This window comes from Nuphar pumila, chromosome 16 (genome assembly GCF_984573655.1).
Source record: "Nuphar pumila chromosome 16, dmNupPumi1.hap1.1, whole genome shotgun sequence".
In the NCBI taxonomy this organism is placed as follows: domain Eukaryota; kingdom Viridiplantae; phylum Streptophyta; class Magnoliopsida; order Nymphaeales; family Nymphaeaceae; genus Nuphar; species Nuphar pumila.
Window position 1 is genome coordinate 14,520,061 of NC_143264.1, and position 27,347 is coordinate 14,547,407.

The 27,347-nt window shown below is 37.7% G+C and overlaps 1 protein-coding gene across 1 annotated transcript; it reads left to right on the top strand.

Moving 5' to 3' along the window:
* Positions 1 to 22,680: 22,680 nt before the first annotated feature.
* LOC149812989 (exopolygalacturonase-like) lies at positions 22,681 to 25,779 on the top strand. Its single transcript, XM_089991039.1, has 5 exons — positions 22,681 to 22,830; positions 24,132 to 24,446; positions 24,552 to 24,841; positions 25,070 to 25,302; positions 25,547 to 25,779. Exons 1-5 carry the CDS (start codon positions 22,681 to 22,683, stop codon positions 25,777 to 25,779), a joined length of 1,221 nt encoding a protein of 406 aa, XP_089847165.1.
* Positions 25,780 to 27,347: the final 1,568 nt, after the last annotated feature.

Genomic DNA, 27,347 nt, shown 5'->3' on the forward strand with positions numbered 1-27,347 from the left:
ACGGTGCTATTTTATGTCGTCAATGTGCCACCGACTTACAATCTTCTGTTGGGACGAACATGGATCCACAATGTCAATGTCGTTCCATCAACTCTCCACCAGTGCATCAAGTGGTCCAAAGGTGGAATGATCACTATCGTTTTGGGCGAAGACCCTGAAAAAAGGCTGCCACAGCCTATGATTCCCCGTCCAACATTTACAGCAGATATTCCCATTATCCGGGAGGCAGATGAAATCAATCTTAGTGACAGCCTAGAGATGTTGAAGTTAAAAGATGTCATAGAAGAGGAAAACGTTGCAGCCATGGTCCAATGGCAGGGACATTGTTTCTTCAAGCTAGGAGGACGCATCAATTACACCTCCTTCAAAGATCATCCTTTATTTCCTCAGTTTTCCAAAACAAGAAAGGGATTCGATCTGTTAATCAAACATGGATATCAGCCATTCCGAGGCATGGGGAAAGATGAAGATGGCATGATAGAGCCCATCATTCTAGTTCAGCATGCGGACAGTTCAGGGTTGGGGTTCACCGGTCAGGATTTCAGCAAAAAGACAGTTTTTGTCAGAGGAAGCCAATGAAGAGATGATGCCTTAGTTTTCCTGTTTTCTTTTCTTATCTTTTGTTTAAATCTTGTAGGGACAATACAGTCCCATCTTTTTGTCAGTATCTTGTAAATACTTTGCTTCGATCAATGAAAGATCAATCTTTTTCCTCATATTTGGGCATCTATCATTTCCTTCTTATATTTTGTCTATGTCATTATTCTTTGCTTTATACAAAAATTTGATTTGGCTCGTACTTTCTCTTAAAAACAACCTCTTTTTGGCATTTACAGGACCATTAACTCCTGAATCAATGACAAGATTTGTTATCAATCCTAAATATCTAAAATTGGCAAGATTTTCTGAGATGAAAGACAGAGCAGAGGTCAGTCAGGCAGCAGAGCAGACTGAAGAGCCAGCCGAATTTGATTCCACCATTCAGAAATTGCCAGAATTTGCTCACATTCAGAAGCAGGATGAACCCTCATCTTTGGTTCAAGATCCAACCGAGGATATCAACATTGGGTCGGAAGATGATCCGAAAATTCTCAAAATCAGGTCGAGTCTAAGCGAAATTAAAAAGGATAGACTCATCCAATTTCTCGAAAAGCATCAGGAAGTATTTGCCTTGACTTACGAAGATATGCCAGGATTGGATATCAAGCTGGTTGAGCATCGACTCAAGTTAAAGCCAGAAGCCAGACCAATCAAGCAGAAATTGAGGAAATTAGATCCTCAAATTGAGCAGCAAGTCAAGGAAGGACTTGAAGAATTGCTAAAAGCAGGCTTCATTCAGGCCATTGATTACCCAGACTGGTTAGCAAATATCGTGGCAGTTCCTAAAAAGAACGAAAAAGTTCGGATTTGCATTGATTTCAGAAACCTCAATAAGGTCACCCCGAAAGATGATTATCCACTTCCCAACATTGACCTGTTGATCGATAGCACAGCAGGTCATGCCATGTTTTCTTTCATGGATGGATATTTAGGCTATAATCAGATCAAGCTGGCCGTTCGTGATCAGTCAAAGACTTCATTTACTACCATATGGGGAACCTTCTGCTATACAGTCATGCCATTTGGGCTCAAAAATGCCGGGGCAACCTATCAAAGGGCGATGGCCGTCATTTTCCACGATCAAATGCATAAGAATATGGATGCATATGTAGATGATATTTTGGTTAAGTCTAAAGAAGAAGAGGATCATCTCGATGCTCTTAGTCAAGTTTTTGAAAGACTTATTCTTTACAAATTAAGACTTAACCCTCAGAAATGTGTTTTTGGAGTGGAGTCCAGCAAATTACTCGGCTTCATTATCAGCAAGAAAGGAATCTAGGTGGATCCGGCCAAGGCAAAAGCCATTATTGATATGCCGCCTCCAACTAATCTCAGAGAACTGCAAAGCCTTCAAGGGCGTATTCAGTCTATTCGCAGGTTCATCTCCAATTTGGCTATGAGATGTGAGCCTTTTAACCATTTGCTAAGAAAAGGAGTTAAATTCGAATGGGGATCAGAATGCCAACTCTCGTTTGAGCGCATCAAGCAGTATCTTCTTAATCCACCAGTATTGAAGCTGCCAAAGTTGGAAAAACCTCTCTTACTATATATTTCAGTGAATCAGAATGCCTGTGGTAGATTCCTCGCTCAGTATGAAGAAGGCAGCCTGATAGAGTACGCCATCTACTACGTGAGCAAAACTTTCATTGATTATGAAAAGAAGTATTCTCAAATGGAGAAAACTTATCTAGCTCTGGTTTGGATGTGCCAGAAATTAAGACATTACCTATTGGCTTCTAAAATCAAATTCCTATCGAAGCTTAATCCTCTCAAATATATTTTGGAGCAACCGTTTCTCACTGGACGAATTGCAAAGTGGCAAGTCTTTCTGATGCAATATGACTTAGAGTATGTTTCTCAAAAGTCGATTAAGGGCCAAGCGATCGCAGATCAGTTGGCGGATTTCCCTTTGACGGAAGAAATTAAAACAGATGATGATTTTCCTGATGAGCACATCTGTAATATCCAACAGCCCCCAGTTTGGAATATGTTCTTCAATGGCTCTAAAAATATGTCTGGCATCGGAATTGGAGTCTTGTTGATCACTCCAGAAAAAGAAATGATCCTTTATTCTCTCAAACTTGGTTTCCAATGCACTCATAATATGGCCGAGTATGAAGCTCTAATACAAGGCCTCAAAATCTTGCAAAATTTTGATGTCAAGAGAGTGCACGCCTTTGGCGACTCTTTACTTGTTGTCAGTCAAGTTAACACTGAATGGAAAGTAAAAGATTCCAAATTAATTCCGTATCATAAGATCGTCCTAGCTCTTGTGGACAGCTTCAAAGAATTCCAGCTCAGTCACATAAGAAGAGAGCACAATCAGATAGCCGATGGTTTAGCCAGTCTGGGCTTCATTCTATCCTTCAAAGGTGGTGAGTCATGTCATTCCTTCGAAGTTGGCAGACTTGAGCAACCTGCTTTCACCTCAGTTATGCAAGTAAACCAGGTCGATCAGAAGGAGAAACCTTGGTATCAAAATATCAAAGATTTCATTGAGACTGGTGAATTTCCAGCAGAAATGTCAAAAAGGGAACAATGTGCTATCCAACATATGTCTGCCCGTTATTTCATTCTTGCCAATGTCCTCTACCGCCGTGGTTTCAGTTCTGAATATGCCAGATGTTTAGACAAAGAAGAGGCTACGGAAGTTATCCAAGAGGCGCATGAAGGGATTTGTGGTGGCCATGTCGGTTATCAAACTCTCATCAAGCAGATCGTTCGAGTAGGGTACTATTGGAATACCATGCAGCAGGACTGCCATCGATTCGTGAAGAAGTGTGTCAAGTGCCAAATGCATGCGCCTTACATTCATGCTCCGGCCACGTATCTTCAATCAGTTGTTTCTCCTTGGCCATTTTCTATGTGGGCATTCGATGTCGTCGGTCCAATTACCCCTTCTGCTTTCAACGGCCATAAATACTTTCTGGCTGCGACAGAGTATTTCACAAAATGGGTTGAAGTTGTTACTCTACGCACAGTAGAAGGCCGCCATGTGGTTTCTTTTATTCACAAGAACATTCTTTGCCGCTTTGGCATACCACATGATATTGTCTTAGACAATGGAACCCACTTTAAAAATGAGAGGATGAAGACATTTTGTTCTAAATTCATAATTTCCCATCATTTCTCAGCTCCTTATTATCCTCAAGGGAACGGCCAAGCAGAGGCTACCAATAAGATTTTGATTCGTATTCTGGAAAGGACTGTGAAAACAGGTCGAGACTGGCATGAGAAAAATCATGACGCACTTTGGGCATATCGGACCACCATTCGGACCCCGACTAATGCCACTCCTTCAGAACTTGTTTACCGAACTGAAGTGGTGTTGCCTCTCCATATCCAGAAGCTCGCCCTCAAATTTGTTTCTCTTATAGAATTACCACTTGATCAGTATCAGCAGCAGAGATTGGTGCAGCTAGATTTACTGGATGAAAAGAGGCTCAAGGCAGCAGAGCATGCTCAAGCTTATCGACAGAGGATAGCTCGACACTATGCCAAGTCCGTCATTGAGAGAAAATTTCGAGTTAACGATTTGGTGCTCAGATCGACAGCTCATCTCAAGCATCGACCACGGGGCAAGTGGTCACCCAATTGGGAAGGCCCTTATGTGGTTAAGGAAGCATTGCCTCGCAATTCATATCGTTTAATCAATGCAGACGGAGTGGAAATGCCAGACCCTATCAACGCTCTGCATCTGAAGAAGTTTTACACCTGAAATGTTCATTTTAAAGCCTTTGTACTCTTCAAAGAGCCATTTTCAATAAAATAATGATCTTTTATCAATTCTTACATTCCTCTCCATGATACTGGGGCATTTTATTTTAATCCATGATCATCTTCTTTCATCATATGCAGACAGGATTAGACAAAAGCTCTTTTTCTCAAATTTTTGTTAATTCTCATTTGATCTTATGATCTTTATTTTTTACATTTACTTTTTGGTTTGAGCAAATTTTCTTCAAGCTATTGCTCATTTATGCCGAGTTTTAAGCAAATTTTTGTCAATCTTATTAAAATTTCCATCTACCTTTAAAAAACTACCCCTTCAGGTTAAGAGATAAACCTGATGCCTCCTGTCAATGACGTATTCTCTTTTTTTTTATTTTTTCCCCGTTCAGTACAAGGGGACAAAATCCTGAAAGTCGACCACATGCAATTAAACTATGATGGTCCATTAAATTTTACCAAAGAATTTTTATTCTCTAAAAATTTCACTTTTTTTAGCTCATCTTTTACAACCCAGTCCTCGCACTAGGGTATTTCCCAAAAATCTCCAATCATACATTGGGCTCATTTGGAGGATCTGACCCTCGCACCAATAACTTTCTACATTCAATCTTTTGATCAAAATCCTTTCTTCTACAAAATTCAAGTTCTGATTTAAAATCTCCCAAAAGCTGATGTATTTCAAAAGTCCTAGTTTTACTGGTCAGGTATTTCAAACATCCCAGTTTTTACTGGTCAGGTACTTCAAAACGTTCCAGCTTTTTACTGGTCAGGTATTTTTGAAAAAGATCCAACACTCGTTAGTCATATATTTCGAACGTTCCAGCTTCTCGCTGGTCAGGTATTTCAAATGTCCCCGCTTTTGCTGGTCAGGTATTTCAAAAGATCCAACACTCGTTGGACATGTATTTCAAACGTTCCAGCTTCTTGCTGGTCAGGTATTCCAAACGTTCCAGCTTTTTTGCTGGTCAGACCCAACACTCGTTGGTCATATATTTCGAACGTTCCAGCTTCTCGCTGGTCAGGTATTTCAAACGTCCCAGCTTCTGCTGGTCAGGTATTTCAAAAGATCCAACACTCGTTGGGCATGTATTTCAAACGTTCCAGCTTCTTGCTGGTCAGATATTTCAAACGTTCCAGCTTTTTTCTGGTCAGATCCAACACTCATTGGTTATATATTTCAAACGTTCCAGCTTATCGCTGGTCAGGTATTTCAAACGTCCCAGCTTCTACTGGTCAGGTATTTCAAAAGATCCAACACTCATTGGACATATATTCCAAACGTTCCAGCATTTCGCTGGTCATTATTTTGAACGTTCCAGCTTTCGCTGGTCAGGTATTTCCAAAAAAAAAAAAAGATCCAACACTCGTTGGTCATGTATTTCAAACGTTCCAGCTCTTCGCTGGTCAGGTATTTCAAACGTTCCAGCTTTTCGCTGGTCACGCATTTCAAACGTTCCAGCTTTGCTGGTCATGCATTCCCAAAAAAGAACTCAGCTTTTGGTCGTGTATTTCCAAAAGACCCAGCTCTCGCTGGTCATGTATTTCAAAAAGACCCAGCTCACAATTGTCGAGCTCCCAAAATCAACCTATTCCAAAAATCAAACCTTAAGGTTGCGATTTCTCCATTCTCTCATTACCAAAACTACGGGTTTCAATCTCTCAAAACCTATCATTTCCAAACCCTTCATATATCCAAAATCTCTCGATTCTATCAAATCTCCAACCTCAGAGTACAATGTTTTCAAAATTTCATCATTTTTCAAACCTCGGGTTATAAATCTCCCAATTGCATTTTAAAAAGATTTCAAAAATCTATTGGTCATATATTTCAAAGGTTCCAACTTTCGCTGGTCATGTATTTCAAAAGGGTTTCAGCTTCTGCTGGTCATGTATTTCAAAGGTTCCAGCTTTCGCTGGTCATGTATTTCAAAAAGTCCCAGCTTTTGTTGGTCATGTGTTTCCAAAATTGAAGATACAGCAGAAGGTTGCATCAAAATCTATATTAAGTGAGTATTTCACACAAAATTCATGAAAACTTTGTTTATTTGCTAAAAAGCCTTTGTTGATTATAAATGTTCTTACTATACAAAGAGAATTTCCTGAGACTACCTCTAGTATTTCTTTCAAAAAAGGTAAAAACTTTCTGCGAAAAGAGGTAAAATTCAAATCTTTTCCTGTTGATCGACCAAAAGGACGTAAGAAATGTCCTCGATATGATCAATAAAAGAAATCTTCAATGATGTTAAAAAACCAGAAGCAAATTGATATTGATCTTGGCTATGGCGCATGTTTTAAATAACTTTCTGGCAATCAGGCAGTGGAAATATCTTGAGCTATAAAAAGAATCCACTCAACCCATATCTTCTCATTTTCATTTAAAAAGTTGCAATCAAATATCCGCAAAAGGGATCTCTCAATTGTCGTCAAGATGAAGGCGAATTAAGCGAGTAGACACCCGGGCCAAAGAAGATTCGAAACATCTCCAAGATGACGGAGTTTGTGATGGATCCTTCCGGGGAAAGTTCAGATCACCGTCGAGATGAAGGCGAGTGGGATGAACCTACCGACAAACCCTAAAAGATATTTTGATTTATGCTATCATCTAAAGACCTTTTGAGCCAATGTCATCAATAGAATCCTTGAGATAAAAGAAGGATCAGAACATCTCCAAGATGAAGGAGTTTGTGACGTACCCTTCCCTGAAAAAAAAAATAGAAAAAAGTCAGGACATCCAAATGAAGGATGATGAGAAAACCTGAGAAAGCCTAATGACTCAAAAAGAGTGCAAAAAGATCATTGTGGGAAAACATCCAGATATCAAACTGCCAAAGTTGCCAGAAGTCATCTTTTCTCATGCAAAATTCTTTTATCAATATCTTTTTATTACTTGCTTTTATGAAATTAAGAATATTTCTTCTATTCTCATATCAGGGAAATGGATAGCTTCCTTGAAGAAAATCATCAGTGCTAAAAATTTGAATCTGACTCTTAGAACTGAGGAGTTAACCTCATTTGGGGAAAATACTCTAGGTAAAAGAGGGAATATCTTTTGCACATACGTGCACATTTCCAAGCATTTGAATCAGCTACAATTTTATCTCATTGGCAAAATTTTTCTAGCCATTTCAAGAATGAAATAAACATTCAAAATCTATTTTGATGCAACCTAGCGTTGTTTATATCTTCCAGAAGAGTTGCCTCATTCAGTTGAAGTATCTCTTTCTGTCCCATCGCAGTTTCTTCAATCAAGGATTCCGTATGGTGTTCCCACTCAGGTTAAGGGTCAAAAACCTGAATTTTCTGTGAGAGGTCATTGATTTCAAAAAACTATTTCAGTCTCAGCAATGAGACGCCAAATTTTTTCTCCCTTTTCAAAAGCTTTAGGGACCCCGTATTTCCTCCTTTCGCAAAAAAAAAAAAAACCCCTTTCGGATTTGTTCATCCAAGTTCCAAAGGTCCCATTATGGTTTCTCCATTTGAGAAATCCGTATGGTAGATTTCCCATCCAGGTTAAGAGTTAACCCGGAACCTCGCTTCGCGAGGTATCTTCCTTGCAGGTTTGGGTTAAACCTGAGTCACATTCCAATGAGATTCCTCGTTTTAACAAGATGATTTCTCCCAGTCCCATCATGGCTCTTCCCATTGAGGAATCCATGCTTTGTATATCCATCCAGGATAGGATCCTACTTGAGCTTCATTTCACGAGGCATTCTCCAAAAATGTCCCATCAAGGTCCTCATGTATTCCTTTCCTCATTCAAATACACTTTTGGTATATCTTCGTCCCATCCAGGTTAAGGGCTAAACCTGAATCATTCCAAAAAAAAAAAAGTATCTCGTCTCACCCATGAGACCTGATCAAAATTCTCATTTCCCACCATTTCAGAATTTTCACCCAAAGTCCCATCACAATCTTCTCGTTCTCTACTCAATCATATCTTTTTCGAGGATTTCGTCCCTCCAAAACCATTCAGGGTAAGGTTTTAAGCCTGAGAAGCCATATTTTCAAAATAATTCTTTCACACCCAGTTCAGATCTGCTGATTGGGGCATTTTCAAAATTTGGAGTGTTGTCTTTGCCACTAAGCTCGGCTTTCAACCGGCTTAGTAGCAACGAGGGGCATCTGTGAACACCCCAAATTTTTCAAAAATTTGTAAAAATGACCTTTTTTGCCCCTAGTTTCATTTTCTGAGAAAACCAAAGCTAAATTTCAGTCTTTCTTCAGATCTCTGGATTAAATTCCACATTGATATATTCAAATTCAACTCCGGGTCTGAATTCAGTATTTTAAATCCAAATCTGAGCCCCGTTGTCCGATTTTCAAAATAAAATCACAAAAATACCAAAAAATGATTTTGAAAGGCTCGGGCGGCTCATTCGGCACTCTGTTGGATCCTCGGCCCTATATTTCTCAGTTCGAGGTTGTAAACCTCGAATATTTTTTTTTTAAAATTCAGACATAAATTCACTTTCTAAAGAAATTTTCTCAAAAATAGCTTTCAAATTCTCAGAAAAATTCTCTTTTGTAAATATTTTGCAAAAACACAAAAAATTAGTTTTAATCTTTGTTTTCTCACAAGCTTTAGGATTTTATTCTAAAAATACAAAAAATTGAAAATAAAACCAAAGACCAAAAAAATTGGGAAAAATTACAAGAAAAACGAAGGATTCTTAAGCCTTTTGCCAAAAAACTCATTCCCCAACCATTTTTACAAAAAATTCTTAAAAGGAGTCGTCTTACTGGAAAATGAGAAAATCTACAACGGAATCCTCCCGCACATTTCCTCCTCTGGAAGCTTCGTTCGCAGGAGGGCTTCCCACCTTTAATCTCCAACAAATCCCATCTCTCTCTATCCTCCATCTTCAACGAACCACCTTCGGGAGCCTTCCACGCCCTCCTTAAAAAGAGGACTCCGTCTTCTATTGAGAATCATCCATTATTTTCATTGAGATCGGTTTTTCACTTCAAATCATCCATTATCAGCATCTCTTCATCGAGCAACTTCATCGGTTTCTTCCTCAGAACGAAAATTTTCAATCCATTCTTCATCGATACAACCCATCTTCAGGCGGGAAGTTCCCCCCCCCTCAGCATCCATCTTTTCGAGTCACGCTCCCACTGAAGGATCAAGCCCCTGCAACAATCGATTCCTGAACATTCCTCATTCTGTGCAGTTGATTTGCCTTTTTCTCCAACCGACGGAAAAGAGTGCATCTCGTTGCAGAAATTTCCAGTAATTAGGTAAGAGCTCCCCTTGATTCCCATTGCAATTTTGAGTTCTTCACTTCGGGTCCTTTCATTGGTATTATCTTCTTTAAATGAAGCACATCTGTGACCCTGATGTTGCTCACGGCAAGATCGGGTCATATTCGTGCGATAACGAATGGAATTTATAAATTCCAACACTTGTTTTAACCATTTTTCTTATTTTATTTTTATAGATCCGTGGCCACAGTTTGTTGTTATGAATTAATGGTGGGATCGTCAACGATCCCTTTCGATCCATGCTTTTGTTTACATTTTTTTGATGTGTAATTCCCCTGTAGTATTTAACATTGTTTATATCAATCTAACATGATATGGCATTTACCTCTGAACTTAAACCCAAACGATTGAGCATCGACTGATCACCTGGCGTCTGGAGACCCATTCAAAAGGGGGCAATAATAAGCTCTGCTGGAATGTCTTCGGGCAATCACCAGGGTCGTAAATCTGAATGCTTATCAATCGTAAATCTGGATAGTGATGGTGAGCTCGATTTCCATTTCTATCAGAAGTAGTCTGCCTTCGCTTTGACTTGTTAATCATCTGGTCGATTTCATTTTTTTTCTTTGGGGATGATAACCTGGATTTGCTGATTCCAGTAATTGCATCTCCAAATCCAATGATCAAAAGATGTCACTCACCCTGGTGATTTCATCCTCTGAGGTCATTCCTTTCTTTTTTATGCTGCACTTCATAATTCAGAAGTGTTGTCTCCTTTTGCTCTCCTTCGTCATCATTTAATTCGTAGGTTTAGGATACTTGATCATCCATATTGTGCATTATCTGTGTTAAATATTCAGGTCGATATAGTAATATGGTATTCATTCTGTATCTACATTTTTCGCTCATCAAGAATGATATCTGCTTGTTCCCCTCTTGTATCATAGATATTGCTTGACGAATGATTCCTCAGTGTCTGATCCCAAATTGCAGCTCATGAAATTTCTTTTCTCGAAAAGCTGAAATCTCGACGAATTCAGAAGTTTAAAATCCGATGGCACAACATTTTTCTGAAGCCTTTTGTCATAGTGGTATCATGCCAAGACTAGAACCAATCCCATCCACATCATAGTTCAGTCGGGTCTAGGGTGTTCTTCCAACATTTAGCACCATTTTTGCATCTGCATAGCATCCTGACTCACATTATTGATGTGTTGCCATATGTAAATTGAAAATCGATGTCAATTTGAAGATCAATATTGTTACTGATGGAGGAAACTCTGCTACAGTTCGTTGATCCTCCCAATAAAGGTGTTTTTTATGACATCATAATCTCTAAAAGGAGATTCTGGCAAATGAGACCAACATAACAGATATCATCATACCGATATCACCTGTCATCAAGTTCCTAAAAAGCACATCCAAAGCATGGGCGCAAATGGTAAAATATGGTTATAATTGAAGATGGGGGGTCTTTTTCAGTCGGGTCTTATCTGGCAAAATGTTGTTCAAAGTTGTTTTATGTATATCTATGTCAGGCTTTGAAGATACGTGCATTTTGAGGTTTCCAATTCTGAAGTTGAGCCCAAGTCTCTATCTCTCTGCATTTTTTTTTATCATGCTTTTCTATTTTAAGTTGGATCACCGTGCTTCCACGATTCTAGTTTACATTCAGTCTTACCTTCCATTGTGTTCTATATTACATTTCCTGTGCCAATTGGACTATGATTTAGTCATCATTTTTTTTTTATTATTGGGGTCACCAGTTAGACTTGATGTATTGCACTGTCGTGGTAATCTACTTTGCTGATATAATTCCCTGTATCACTATTAGCAGTATATGATACCCCTTACATGAGTATTTTGATCATCTGCATTCCCAGTATCAATTGATTACTCTTTTCCAATGTTTCTCTATTTTTTTATCCCATATATTTTATGATGTTTCTGGTTATATGATGTTAACAAAACTTTTTTTTTATTTTATTAATTCCCTGTTTCATCCTATAAGAACAATTCTGGAGATTAGTCAAAATACTCCCTGACGGGGCTCGACTGATGCCAAAAATTGAGAGGAGACTGAAGGACGGAAATTCTGTTGCTCAAAGTTACTTCTGCTCCTGCTATTAACAAGTCTGATCCAAGATCCCAGTCTTCCCAATTTATATAGGCTGTTGTTTCTAACCTTGTGCCATAACCATTGCTCTCAAGTTTTATCTCTTGATTGATAGTTGATGTGCTAATACATCATAAAGGCCATCAGGCCTTGCTCCTTCATAATCTAGTTAACAGCTCCCCCTCTGACAAAGAAGAAGAAAAAGCCCCTGAATAAGAATCAGATGCATGAAGAAGGCTGCTTACCCCGTAACATGAGGTTTTTGAGGTAAAACAGTAAGTGTTGGTAGAAATTCTCCTCTCAAGGAGAACATTGGTTGTCAAAGGTTTTAATACATCTTCAATATTCTCCAATTTCCTGAAGATCAAAACAAGGACTGTGTTGATCTGTCAAGATGGGTTTGTACCTGTCCTACTGAATCCACACTAAGTTCTAGCTGTGAGCACGAGTTATCTCCTTTCTGTGAATTGCGTGATTGTGAGGGTTGTTGCATAGGATATTCCAGCCCCTTTTTCCTTCACCTTCTCACTACAAGTACACCACCATCTTTCATTTCCTACTACACAAATCCCCTATTATCCCCAGCAACATCGTTGCCATCACAGCAACATAACCATCCCTTACCATCCTCCATTTACTGTACCTCTTGTCTTCACAGTAACAGTACTCCAGCACTTTCACAGCCATTCACATTCACTTACCACTCACTTAAAACCACTGTTCACTGCATATTTCCTGCACTTACTGCATGTTCATCCCTCACTGCATTCACTTTGTTATTTTTCTCTCCATTACATGTTACAACCTCATTCATTTCCTGATATGTCATACCCATTTCATACACCTTTTTACAGCATTCACTGCACAATCCTTGTTTGATTTTGCATTTCCATCTATTGCTTTACTGCAACTCACAATGAGCACCCACTGTAGCAAAATAACGCTCACTTGCTAGCTGTGCATTACAGTTCCAGCAAACCTTTGTTGTCCTCACCGCTACAAACCATCGTCATCTCCCATAACCGGGAGCCGATTCACAGATGAACCAACCTTCATTGCCCAACTATTTCCCTGTATAAAGCATGATATCTTAAATGAGCTCATCCGGTTTCACATTTCGTTCATGATATTATATATCACTTTCTTACATGGTAAATTCATGCACATTATAGCTTGTCATCTCTCTAAATAGTTTAAGGATGTTATATATGTGCTTACATTTGTAATATAACATTTTTTTATATATACTTGTATCTTACTAAATCGGTTTTTTGCAGGAAATATGTGGAAGATATCATTATTTGGATTATAAATTTGATTGTACATGTTGTAATAGCCAGATTTGAATGAAAGTTTACATTTTCCTGCTTTAGGTAGAATGAATGAGCATTGTAAAAATGCCATGAATTGCTTATTTCATGCATTTTTTTTCTTTTTTTCAAAATTCTCACAATGGTGAAACACGAATGGCACATGCACCATTTCATAAGAGATAATAAATACTAAGTTGATGATCCACATCAATGGCCATAGTCAGGGTGTGGACAAAACTTAGCATTTTTATCTTTTATAAAATAACAATGGATCCACACTGGATCCATTTTCAAAATTCATCATATTTTTCTTAAATATTTTCTTCTTTTATCAGAATTTAACTTAAAATTAACTCAAAATATATACCAATGGCCGTAGTCAGGGTATATTGAGAGTTAATTTCAATTTAAATTCTATAAAAGCACCAAAAATATATTTTATTCTTCACTTGAATTTAAATATGATTATTATATAATATATCCAATGACCATAGTCAGGGATATATTATATCTTCAATCTCATTCTTAATTCATTTAAAGAATAGAATAGCTTTTCAAAATCCAATTTCAAACTCTTTGAATTCATTCATCATTTAGGATAGAACTGCATCATATTTTCAAAATTTCCTTTTCGAAATTCCAAGTGATTCTTCTTCTTCCTTTTCTCAGATCAAATCTTATTCAAATCCAATTCTATTTCATTTCAATATTCAAAAACTCAATTTTAGAGTCCAATTTGACTTTAAAATTCCAAAATCATTTTATATTCAAAACTTCAAATTTCCAACTCAAATCAAAATTCAAATTCAAAGTTCAATTTAACTTTGAAGTTATCTTCTGATTTCAAAAATCAAGTTCATCCCATTATCTTCACTCAAGGTTTGGATTTGAATCTCAAGTTTAAAATTTGGGTTTCTAAAACCTAGATCCATCTTTAAAGATCCTATTTGGACTCTTCATAATCCGAATCCAAAGTTAAATCCTAGTCTCAACTTGGATCCAGATTTCCAAGTATAAACTCAATTCCCCTTTTGGATCTCAGATTACAGATCCAAATTTCATTTTGGATCCAGATCCATATTCCACTCTGGATCTTCAAATTACAGATCCAAATTCCATTTAGGATCCAGATCCTCATTCCACTCTGGATCTCCAAATTACAGATCCAAATTCCATTTAGGATCTAGATCCTCATTCCACTTTGGATCTCCAATTAGAGATCGAAATTCCATTTAGGACCCAGATCCTCATTCCCCTTTGGATGTCAGATTACAGATCCAAATCCCACTTAGGATCTAGATCCCCATTCTACTTTGGATCTCAGACTTTAGATCCAAATCCATTTTAGGATCCAGAACCAATTCTATTTTGGATCTAAGACTTCAGATCCAAATCCATCTTAGGATTCAGAACCCAATTCGACATCAGATCTTAGATTTCAGATCCAATTCCATCTTAGGATCCAGAGTCCAACCCTATCTTGAATCTCAGATTTTAGATCCAAATATTATCTTGGATTCCAAATCTTGAATCCAATTCCATTCCAGATTCCAAAATTCCATTTTAAAATTCCAATCCTTAAAACCAATTCCATTTCATTCCAGATCAAGTTCCCATTTTAGATCCTAAATTCAAAATTCAACTTTGAACTCTATTCAGAATCCAGATCTTGGATTCGGATTTCATCTTGAAATTCCAACTTTTAAATCAATTCCATTTCTCAACTTTATTCAGATTTCCCAATTCCATATTTCCTTCTGATTCAATTCCATTTTTCAGTTCTATTCTGATTCAAAGTCCATTTATGACTTTGAAAATTCCTTTCTTCTCTTTTTATCTCAAAACTTCAAAATCATTTTCCAAAATCCAGATTTATTTTCCCAAGCTCTTGATTATTCTAAAAACTTAGAACTTTAATCTTAAGTTCTAAGTTAGAAAACATTTCTTCACTTTATCAGATTCACTTGGAAATTCTTCAAAACATTTTCAATAAGAGCATACATATTTGCATTCGCACAAGCATGATTCTTTGTGCATTTAGACTTAGAATAATTTCTTAGATAATTTCTTAGCAAAACAAAAGGCGTAAATTCGACCCTTGGTTCGATTACCCCTGGTAAAGGCGCCAGGAACGGTCGAACCTCGTACCGACGAGCGGATCTCGTCTCCCTGTTTTCCCGCAAATATTTCAAAAATGAAGGCGAGTTATTTCAAAAAATTTATAAATTAAGGTCAAGTGAGACCCGCAAAAGAGTTCCTCTCCTTCTTTTCTCTTCTTTTCTCTTCTTTTCTCTTCTCTCTTTCTTTCTGTCTTTTATCTTTCTCCCTTCAAAAAGGAGGAAAATAAGACGTTAGAAAGGAAAAGAGAAGGAAGAGAGAGAATATTATGAGAGGAAAAATTTTGCGATGATCACAGTTTTGGCGACCGTGATGGGACTCGTCTTCGTCCGGTTAAATCTATGCCTTTTTCTTTTGCTTTTGATATTATCTAAGTCTTTATTCTTCAGATGTCAGCTTCATTTCCATGCAAACCTTAGGGGCCTAGATTTTGTCCTAAGCTGACATCATTGCATATAGGTTCTAAGTATGGTTTGGTAGGACCATATTGAAGAGATTGTTCTATGCTCACATTAGGCTCAGGTCTGAAATACAACCCTCCTCAATTCTAGGGATTGAATGCCAAAACAATGTATGCAAGTGTATGCTTCTTTTCATTTTTAGGACTTGCATTAGAGCCATCTGATTTCTTGCATGTTGAGCATATTTTGAAAACCTCCCTATCTATATTGTCTCGGTCTTCACGTTGCTGGGTTGTCTCACTGAACCATAGTTCGGCAGAGAGCCTCACAACTGGACCACTTATTTGGGTTCGCGCCCCCCTACCACGTACCTAAGGGCCATAGTCCGAGGTATATCGGTAGGTGCTCAAGGATGTTGGGAAACCTTTACCTTAGAACCGAAGAGATATCTTATATGCCACGTACTTCGAGCTTCGGCTTGGGTATATCGGCGTACCTTGATTGGAATCAGATGACATAAATCTTAGAGTTAGGATTAAGGTCCTACAAGCCATTTCAACTATTGCATTTAGAGTCAGCCTTTAGGGAGTGCTGTATGCGCATCCTTATTTGTGCAGCTTTAGTTGTATGATAATTCTCTTATTCTCTCATATATGTGTATCAAACCCTTTTTCGAAAACCCTGGGTGTATTATTCAAAATTTACCCTTATTTTCAAAAACCCCAGGTGTATATTTCTATCTATCTACATTTCTTTTCTCTTTTAGATCAAATTTTCTTCAAAACCTCTGGAAAATTCCTTTAAAAAATTCATCAACCTTTTCAAAAATATTTCAGGATTTGATTCTTCAAGAGTCTATCCGTAAGTTCTGCATTCTATCTAACTCTCCTTATTTTTCTTTACCCCAGTATCATTTCAAATGGCGTCAAATTCCCTCGATGCTATCTTTCCCCGAGATCATGTCTTCTATCAGATTCAGGATGGACCCCCGGATCTACGGGTCATTCAGTCTCGACCTTTCTTCCCTCGGTGGTATTATTCTTGGTTCGCCACCTTCTCACGTATGTTCCCAGACCACTTGGATGACTGTGGGTTGGAGATAGCATCAGCAGTAGGCAAGCGAACCATCAATGGAGCTTTGATTCAGGCCATGGCAGAACGGTGGAATCCACGTACCTGCACATTCTGGTTTCCTTGGGGAGAGATGATTCTGTTGATGGATGAGTTCAATGATATTATGGGATTGCCCGAACCAGCTGGTCAGCCAGATGATCCTGTCGAGCAGCAATTTTTGATCAACATGAAAGGGGTGGATGTTCGAGAAGCCTTAGCAAGAGCAACGGGGAGCTGATCCTGGCCTCTCACTGAGATTGGTGGAAATCAGTTCATCGACCTATTCGAACTATATCAAAAGTACGGAGCCTACAAAGAGGTTGGCACTCTATCTCGAGCAGCGAGAGACAGAATTCAGCATGCCATGATCATGTGCACAGTGGGTTTAGCTTTCTTCCAAGATGGTCAGAATTTCATAGATATCAGAGTTGTCCAGCTCTTTCGAAGATGGGGAAGCAAGCAGACCCATCAGCTTTCAGTTTCCATGTCCGCATTAGCCTTCCTTACAGAGGCTTGGCTCGATTTGCCCTCGGAGAGACCATTTTGGTAGAAGGGTGCACTTACGCCCTGCAGTCGTGGTTCCTGCGACACGTTCCCTCGAAGGCCAGTTCTTTCAGGTTCAACAGTAAGCAGCCGATCATCTCATGGTCAACCTCCACCCCTTGACCCAAAGTGATGTATCTTAAGTATTAGACACGAGTCTGCCCAAAACTGCACTTGAAGCACCGAGCACACAAGTGGTACTCAATGAGGGTGTCTAGGGTAATCCACAAGTGATGCAAGTGGTCTTCCCACGTAGGACTGTAGATTAGGATATCATCGAGGAAAACCAATATGAACTAGAAAAAATAGGGTTGGAAGATGTCATTCATGAGACCCTACAATATGGCTGGAGTTTTTGTGAGGCTAAAGGAAATTACCAAGAACTCATAATGCATGTTGTGGGTCAAGAGCGCCATCTTCTGGACGTTCTCTGAAGCCATCTGTATATGATGATAGCCATACCTGAGATCTATCTTTGAAAAATAGTGTGCCATGTGCAACTTGTCCAACAACTCATGAATCACAAGGATTGGTTACTTATCCTTAATCATAATCTAATTAAGGGCCCTGTAATCGATGTAGAACTACCAATATATTTTATTCACCATTAAAATCGAAGAAGAGTACAAACTCTTGTTGGCCTAAATGATTCTGCCTTTGAGTATGTCCCTCACTGTACTCTCGATCTCTAGCTTTTGGACGTGTGCATATTGATGTGGCCGGACGTCATCTGGTTTGGCTCTCGGCATGATAAAAATAGTGTGATCATATGACCATAAGGGAGGAAGACCCTTCAGCTCCTCAAACATAGTGCCAAATTCCTGGAGCAAGGTTATAAAGTCCCCTCAAGTTGGCTCAGGGATCGTGGCTATCCCATAAACTTCCATCATCACATACACATGGGACACACCCTCTCGTACAACCTTGGCAAGTTGTTTAGACTTGAACATATCATAATGCACATGGATCTCTATAAGTTGTTCTTTGTACTCAAACTTCTTGGTCATGTCCTTAAAGTTCCACTTGATAGACCCCAAAGACTACAACCACTGCATCTCCAACATAATGTTTGCACCCTTTAAGGGGAGCACATATATGTTTATGGTTAAAACTATCCTCTGGATCTCGATCCGGACTCAATGAATACAGGTGGATCATATGTTCTTCTCAAGGGTGATTGTAGATCAGGATGTTGTTGAAGAAGACCAGAATGAACTGCCCATAGGTAGAGCCAAAAAACATCATTCATCATACCCTAGAAGGTTGCTGGTGCATTGGTGAAACCAAAAGGCATTACCAAAAACTCGTAGTAACTGTTGTGACTCCAGAATGAGGTCTTATGCACATCATTTGGGCCATGCAGATCTAGTGGTAGCCGGATCAGAGATCCAGCTTCGAGAAGTAATGCACCCCATGCAATTCATACAACAACTCATCGATTATCAGAATCAGGTACTTATCTTTAATCATGATCTGATTGAGGGCTTGGTGAACCAAACAGTGTGTGTGTGTGAGAGAGAGAGAGGGATGTTACTGATACTATCACTGGTACTGGCGATGACCACAATGTTGAGAAACTCTGTTTTGATGTCACATAATATGATACACTATCTTATTTGATTTCATATGATATGATAATATGTCTTCTTGAAAAATGTTATATAATGACTGGATATGCTTTGCCATATATCTAACGAGTATTTGATGCAAGGATATCTCACTCAAAAAGGATGGAGACCTCTTGTTCAAGTACAACTATGGTGCAATCATACTCCTTGAAGAAAAAGCTTGTTGAGCCATGCACTCCTAAAGACCATCTAAAGAGATCGGCTTCCACAAGTTGAAGATTTTTTCTTCTTTAGAGTCATTTGTAACAGAACCTTCAGAAGCATGCATATTGCATATTACATACTCACTCATAAAAGCTATTTCATAAAAGTGTTTCAAAAAGTTCCTTTTTGAAAATAAATAATTGTACCTTCTTACAACCCTTTATGAAAAAGGTATTTTGACATGATTTCAAAATATAATAATTGTACCTTATATCATATACAAGACAACTTGAAAAGTAATGATTTTAAAAGTAGGAAAAAGACAAAACATGAAATCGGCTACACAAAGAAAACAAATATAATATGTTTTGAAAAGACTCTAGTTACCTTCTTTAAAGAAATGATTTCAAATATAGGAAAAAGACAAAACATGAAATCGGCTACACAAAGAAAACAAATATAATATGTTTTGAAAAGATTCCAGTTACCTTCTTTAAAGAAATGATTTCAAATGTAGGAAAAAGACAAAACATGAAATCGGCTACACAAAGAAAACAAATATAATATTGGTTTTGAAAAGACTCTAGTTACCTTTTTATAAACCCATAGAATGTCGACTTACTTGAAGTCATCATTCTCTTTGTATAGCATTAAATACCTTCTGTAAGAAATCCTTGTTAAATATCCTTCTCAAGAATGTCGACTTACTTGTAGTCTTCATTCTCTCTGTAGACTTTGAAAAACACAACATAAAGAAAACTCTTGACATGACTATGTACAAATAAATATCTCAAAGCATTTATTGTACTTACACTCATTTAAAGTAAAGAAGTACTTATGTACCACAAATCATTAATTAGGATAAAGACAAAACTACATGACAGCCTACAATCCAACGTTCAATGTACTATTGTAAGAAATAGACTTTTTACATAAAATATATATTACCTAAAATATTACAACGACTAGTGTACCCTATATTTTACTTTTATGGAAAGAAGACTTTCTTGAATTTCTCTAAAGATGTTTTTTGAAATGACATGACATTTCACATCTCAAAAAGGCTACGATTTCAAAAAGCCAACGACTATTTTTTTAAGCTATAAAAACACACTCAAATGAACTATTCAAAACAGAAGGGAATGGAATAGACAAGTGAGCTTACAACGAGAAAAATACCTATTCGATATTTTAAAGAGAGCCTAGAAAAAGAAAGAGAAAAGAAAGAGAAAAAGTCAAAAATAACTCTTTGACAAAGAGTATCTTCTGAGTGACAAACAGAACATTCTGAGAATCCTCCATTCGTGCATTCATATCATCCTGAATGTTCTATAGGAAGTATTGTAACTTTCTGTTATTCACTGTATTCCTTCTTTATTGAAAGAAGTAGACCTCTGAGAAAGAGGGTGTTGCCCTTCTCTGTTGAGAGAAGAAGACCTCTGTGTAAGAGGGTGTTGTCCTTCTCTGTTGAGAGAAGAAGACCTTTGTGGAAGAGGGTGTGCCCCTTCTCTGTTGAGAGAAGAAGGCCTCTAAGGAATATGGTGTTGTACTATTTATCCGGTGACTCGGATGTTATAGTGGAAAGCTCAAGTGGTTTGCTTGGGGATTGGCTGTAGGTCAGGGTTTTGACCGAACCAGTATAAATCCTGTGTTTATTGTGTTGTGCCTTATTGCTTTATTTTTTATTATATCAACTTGCAACGAATTTCACTATTCACCCCCCCTCTAGTGGAATTTCACACAATGTCGGTGACAAGGCGATGATGGAGGCAACATTAGTGATGGATGTCTCAAGACAATGGTGTATATCACCAAGAAAGTGGAAGATCGGTGGCATAATGGTGGAAGGGGTGAGGGATGTGAGGGTGTGCGAGAAGAGGGGAGTGGGGGGGGCATAAACCAGTTACTGTAGGAAAAATCTACCGAATCCAGAATTTTTCGAAACTAGGTTTTACACAGGTTCAACCCAAAACCTAGTTTTGTGAAAACAGGTTTCGAGTGTCACCCAAACACATCCAAAACCTGGTTTTACTTTAGAAACCAGGTGTTTAGCCCGATATTGGTGTCATCCGAACGGGGTCTTTGTGGTTCAGAATTTACTTACGAGGCCTTTTGAAATTAGAATGATCTCAGCAATAGCCTGAAGCTATTCGTTCCAACTGATCAATATAAGAAGATGGTTTATCCAATCTTCATCGACTTTAATAGTAGCCTCGTTGGCCAAAACGCATAGGAGAATGAAGTACAACCTTTTTTGTGGTAAATTTATAACATATAGCTAGAGATTTGACCTATTCGGTTCTCAACAGAAAGAATGGTCTTTTCTTGATCATAGTTAGCATGAGAGGCAGATCTGGATCATCTCATGCATGGTATGGGGTTCAAAAAGTGAGAGGATATAAACTCTATTGGTAGCAGAAATGGTTGAAGAGATGGAAAGATATTGAAAGAAATAGAGAGGGCAAGCTAAGGACGGTTAAAGAGAGGGTTGGGTAAGTTCATGTATCATAATATTTGTTGTATAATATAACATTATGTATAAGAGATTAGGGATCGTATGACCACTAAAATGTTAGGTTACTAAGACCCATTAAACATCATAGTTGCAGGTGTTTTTTCCTTTGCAAGATCTAACAAATGTGTTTATCGTAGTTTATTCAGTAGAAAATATTTGATTATAAAATATTCATTTTTTTTCATTTAAACAATTCAATTCAAAGCATGGTCTTTAGGAAATATGTAATGATAAAGCAAAAATTGTCGGCAACTATGATTTTTTAAGGATCTTAAAGAGCTGCTAATTGAGATGATTCTAACACAATAAAAAATAATAGCATTTTTCATAATATAAACTTAATTAATATTGTAAAAAAAGTCACTTTTACTTTTTAAATTGAGCTAAAAAATATCGTTAGTTTTACATTTTAAAAATCATTTAACTGCTTTTCCTTGAAAGAAAAAACATACTCTACCACTATTTTGAAAACCCACATTTTTATTCAAAAAATATATTCAATCCTTAAAATTTGCTTATGCATTTTCAAAATTGCCATTGTTTAATGTATTGTTTATTTCAATCAGTTAAATGTTAGTAAAGTTGATATATATAATCATAGCTCAATTTGCCAAGCCTAATCTAGCTTAACGAGCTTGATCAAACTTGTTGTTTGGGGCCTCCTTTGGTTCTGCATATCCCAGTCAGTACCCACAACTTGGCTCCTGAAAAGCTGAACTCTTCCTTCACACATTAGTAGCTCAGCTCTTTCAAGACACCTGCCAGATAGCTGCCTTGCTTCCAATAGTAAAAAGGGTAGGAGAGAGATGTCAGCGAACATGTGCACTCAACTCAGGATGGCTAGAAAAGAAGGAGAAAACAGAATGATGTTGTAGAAGGTGAGTGCTTTTCTTAAAAATAGTGGTTCAGTTATATGAAGTCAGTGATTTACTATCATTAGCTAAATATATTGGGAAGTTAATTTGGAAATAAACTAATTAAACATGTTGAGATTTATTGGTAACTAACTATTAAAAAGAAAAAAAAAAAGAGATTAGAGGAATGGAAACAGCAATTTGTTTAGATGATTTTCAGACAGCGTGAGGAGTGGCGGATGGCTAGAATTTTGGAAAGTGGGTTGTTGGTAGAGAGGAAGTTGCAACTCCAACTCCTTATTTATACCCATACAATGATACAATTTCCATGAACAGGTGAATTGAGCAAAGAAAGAATCAGGTGGCTGCTGGCCTGTGTTTGTGTTGATAGAGAAGAGATGGAAATGAGCTTTAGAGTCTATTCTTCCTGGTGCTTGGTGCTAGCTTTTTGCACGTATGGCTTTGCTGCCCGTACTAATTCAGGAAATCTAGTCTTCAATGTGAAGAAGTTTGGAGCAAAGGCTGATGGCCAAACGGATGACAGCAAGGTATGTGCTATAGCTACTTTAAATGCCTCATCGTGATTTTCAACAAAGCCCATAGATTGACAAGGAGAGGAATTGAACTCCTAGGCTCGATGGAATGTTAAAGGGGAAAAGAAAAAAAAAACTCTTGTAAATTTATGTTAGGATTTAGTTTTTTTTTTTTTTTTGATGAATAATGCTGGGGGTTTACCCAGCTGAACATTTCATTGATCAAAAAGTAATATACAATATTAGGCCTCCAAATCAGGAGGTTTGTCTTTCCATCCCTAACCTTATCAAGAACTGAAAATACTTCCCTCCGGAACACATCAGGTCCCACCTAGTGACAAAGATACATAATAGAATTAAATTTCACAATAACCAAAGTGGATGACAATTTTTTTTCTACATTATTCAAGATTGGATTGTCAAGCATGATGAGCTCAGGAAATAACAATGTCCAAGCTGAATATATGAGCCTATGTTATTAATTAGCATGAATATATCGTTATAGAGCTACTAGCAAAAGGATGCTAATTAAATTGTAATTAAATTCGGTCGTTGTGTATCCCGGGTCAGGCATCTTCTAGGACTATCTAAGGCAAATAATAAAGATTCTCCATGAATCGTGAGAACCAATGTTGTCAGTATCTGTGGGTATCGGCTTGAATCGGCCAATACGTATCGTATGGGCAGAAAATGGATATGATACTTACCTGAATCTGCTATTTTTTAATAAATGTTAAAAAATAGCTTAAAATTAATTTGTTAATAATTATTTTAATGGTTTCAACATGTATCACGTTCTGATTGACACGTAATATTTTTTTTTAATTATTTTTTTGCATGGCTGATTCAGTAGATTCACTTGATAATCCGAATCGGCCAATTCACCTGAATCGTTGGCCGAATGATACAGGTCCGATTCCGATATCTGACAACATTGGTGAGAACCCATCAACGGGAACCATATAAAAATTATGGCTACGTACCTAAAGAACTATTTCATGGCTGACACGTCATGAGTTGGTTGATCAATGTTTATATCCAACAGAGTCCAACATTACACGGGTCGGATAGCCAAATGGTAAGAGACACCTAAGAATGTGAAAACCAATGTTGGTCACCGGAAAAGCTGCCATGTTCTCTTCATATCATATGCACCTAAAAGTTCACAAGCTAATTAAGACACACTGACTGACTGGCTTGGCACAAGAACATTTTATTCCTTTCAAATGTGCAGTACATTAATCTGCTTTACTAATATATGGTTAAGAAGACATAATTAACTATAGTATTTAATTTTCTCTTATTATGAATTTCAGGCATTTTTAGATGCATGGAGGGCTGCTTGTGCATCAAATGGGCGGCCTCACATGGTGATACCACAAGGCACATTTCTCAGTGGCCCAATCGAGTTCAAGGGCCCTTGCCCTGGTGCACACCCTATTATAGTGGAGGTGAAGGGGAAGGTGATAGCTCCTACAGATCTCTCTCAATTCCCATCAGGTAGTTGGATATCCTTTCAGTACATTGATGGCCTGATCTTAACCGGAGGCGGAACTTTCGATGGTCAAGGGGCATCAGCCTGGCCAAGCAACAAGTGCCCCAAAACTGCCAAATGCAAGTTCCTACCAACGGTAAGATGGGATTATTATCTCGGAATCACTTACAAGTACTTCTGATTTGAGGGAACAGATATAGATTAATTTATTTATTGTGCGTTCTTGTGAATGTTCCAACAGTCTCTAAACTTCAGTTTTCTCACCAACTCAACTATACGGCGTATATCTTCAGTGGATAGCAAGTCCTTTCACATGCATATCTTTGCCTCGGAAAACATCAAGGCCCATCATCTAAAGATATCAGCGCCAAGTGACAGCCCAAATACTGACGGCATCCATATTGCGGATTCCACTGGGATCAGTATCTCTAGATCTTCCATTGGCACCGGTGATGATTGCATATCCATTGGAGCTGGTAGCAGCCAACTGACCATCTCCAATGTTTTATGTGGACCAGGCCATGGCATCAGGTAATTGTAAGATAGTAGTATACAGATAAAGTGACGAAATCACACACAAGGTAGGTAGTTGCTATTTGCAACCAACTTCAAGAACAAGGGCACTCCCAGCACTAGTACTAGAACGCTGTAGTTAATGAACTTGCTCAAGTTTTTGCTCAACTTTATTAGTTGCTTCTGATGATCCTTTCACGTCATGTTCCTTTATACAAATTTTGAGAATTATATAAACTTTGGCAGCGTCGGAAGCCTTGGGAGGTCTCCAAACGAGAAAGACGTGAGTGGTTTGACAGTAAGGAATTGTACCATCAGCGACACCACAAATGGCTTGAGAATCAAGACCTGGCCTGCAGGATCAAATGCACTCTATGCCAAAAATTTCACGTTCCAAGATATAGTCATGAAGAACGTCTACAATCCCATCATCATCGACCAAGAGTATTGCCCTTACAATTCATGCCCGGGACAGGTGGGTGGGTGACTTTTAGCTTGTTTCACAGGCCAATCTTTTCTTGTGCTTTACTCGAATAAATAAATAATGAATTTCTAGATGATGCATGCCCTCGTATTTATTTGCTTATTATCCGGATCCATCTCCATATCCGGATCTGATCCGCATGGGTAACCACCGCAGTGGTTAACAAAGATCACCACCCAAGATGACTGATGGTGTGGACTTTAATTTTCCTTTCCATTTCCTTGCCCTGAAACAGGGAGCCTCATCAAAGGTGAAGATCAGCAACGTAACTTTTAAGAACGTGAAAGGAACATCAGCATCACAAGTAGCTGTAAAGCTCGTGTGTAGCAAGGAATTTCCCTGTGAGCACGTTGGGCTTAGTGACATCAATTTGAAGTACAGCGGACAAGGAGGACAGGCCACCTCTACGTGCGCTAATGTTAATGGAGTCTCTACTGGCATGCAGATACCACCTTCCTGTGTTCAGTCTTGAACAAGCTCTTTTCTATACGTAGTTATGCACACCTTTAGCTTTAAGCGCCAGGGTTGAGGGAGGCCAATAGTGATATAGCTAGGAACAATATTTTCATGTGGTAACTTTTATTTGTATTAATAAAGAAATAATTACAATGGCATTCTTTTAAATTTACCTGAAAGACAAGGCTTCAGGCTTTCGTGATTTATTTACCCGGGTATCAGACACATGAATGAATTGTCTTGTATTTATTAAGATTCTTTGAAAGTTTCAATATTGTTCTTTTGTAATCTTGAAATGTTTTGATATTAGATTATCCAAGTGAGAAAATCTTTTGGATTTTAATCCAGAGAGAGAGAGAGAGAGGATGCCCTCATGGCTCCCCGCAAGAGAAGAGACAAAAGCTCTTTCTGTTAAGGAAAACTAGTCAACGGATTAGGCATCCAGGTCACCCATAATCTAATCCAAGCATTGTGGGAAACTGTCTAAAACCATCGCTTTAATGAAGGAAAGGAGAAGACATGACTTCTTTGAAAAGGCACACAAAGAAACCAAAGAAGAAGAATGATTTATGTAGTTGTGATCTATTCTGATTTAGTCTGTTTTAGCTAAGTTGTATTCATGATTATCAGATTCATATATTCATTCTCATATAAATGAATGTCTCACTCCTCACATTAGACAAGCGAGAGAAGAAAAGTGTTTTTATCTTAGAGTCCTTTCATTTATATAGTATCAATGGATTCATTTCAAACCGGACTAAGCATTATAGGGCCGCCTGAGCGCAAGCGTGAGTGTATATTAGACTTTAACAAGAAGCCAACATGTGTAACTAATTATTTTCCACTTATCATGCCTTACGATGCATAATGTTCATTAACATGCTTGTCATATGAATGGTTATCAATTAAGAATAACATGAAATATTTTTAGTTTACTTGTATAGCAAACCAAATTTTAATATAAGCATCCATAATCATGCTGCACAAAGTAAAACACAACTAGGGACCAACGCAAGACATACTATGCACTTCAGATCCTTGTTAACCTGATTTTGAAAAAACTTCTAAAAATCACATGAACCAAAATTTTACTGAGACTGCTTCAACATCTCAAGAACATAATCCAAGAAACAAAACCGTAAATCAAAAAAAAATTGAAATCGATCCCTGTCTAGAAAAAATATAAGACATATCTTGTCAACTGCAAAAGATTATCCTAGATTGGTGAATTTCTCATGACTTACAGAAAAAAAAAAACTTTTGACAAAAACCTTTTTTATAAGATCTTCTTATACATCTTAACATTGACCCAAATTTTTTATAATTTATTTTGATCGGTTTTTATTAGGTTTTTAAAACTTTCAAAATGTCTGGTCGAAATAGGTCTGAAAGCCAATGCTCTATAGCAATGAACATTTTGACCTCAAAGATGACCCAAACAAAACAAAATAAGATTATAAATTCAAGCTCCAGATGTGTAGAATACTCTAATATTTGTTTATATTTATTAACTTGTTTTTACAAAGATATCGATTTTTTTCTAAAATTGGCTAGAACAAAAAATGAAAAAGAGAATAGTCATGA

Excerpts from the sequence above, each read along its gene's own strand:
- LOC149812989 (XM_089991039.1), top strand. The coding sequence starts at position 22,681 with ATGGAAATGAGCTTTAGAGTCTATTCTTCCTGGTGCTTGGTGCTAGCT. Across the intron at positions 22,831-24,131 it reads GCCAAACGGATGACAGCAAG|GCATTTTTAGATGCATGGAG; the intron begins GTATGTGCTATA and ends TATGAATTTCAG. Across the intron at positions 25,303-25,546 it reads TTCATGCCCGGGACAGGTGG|CCTCATCAAAGGTGAAGATC; the intron begins GTGGGTGACTTT and ends TGAAACAGGGAG.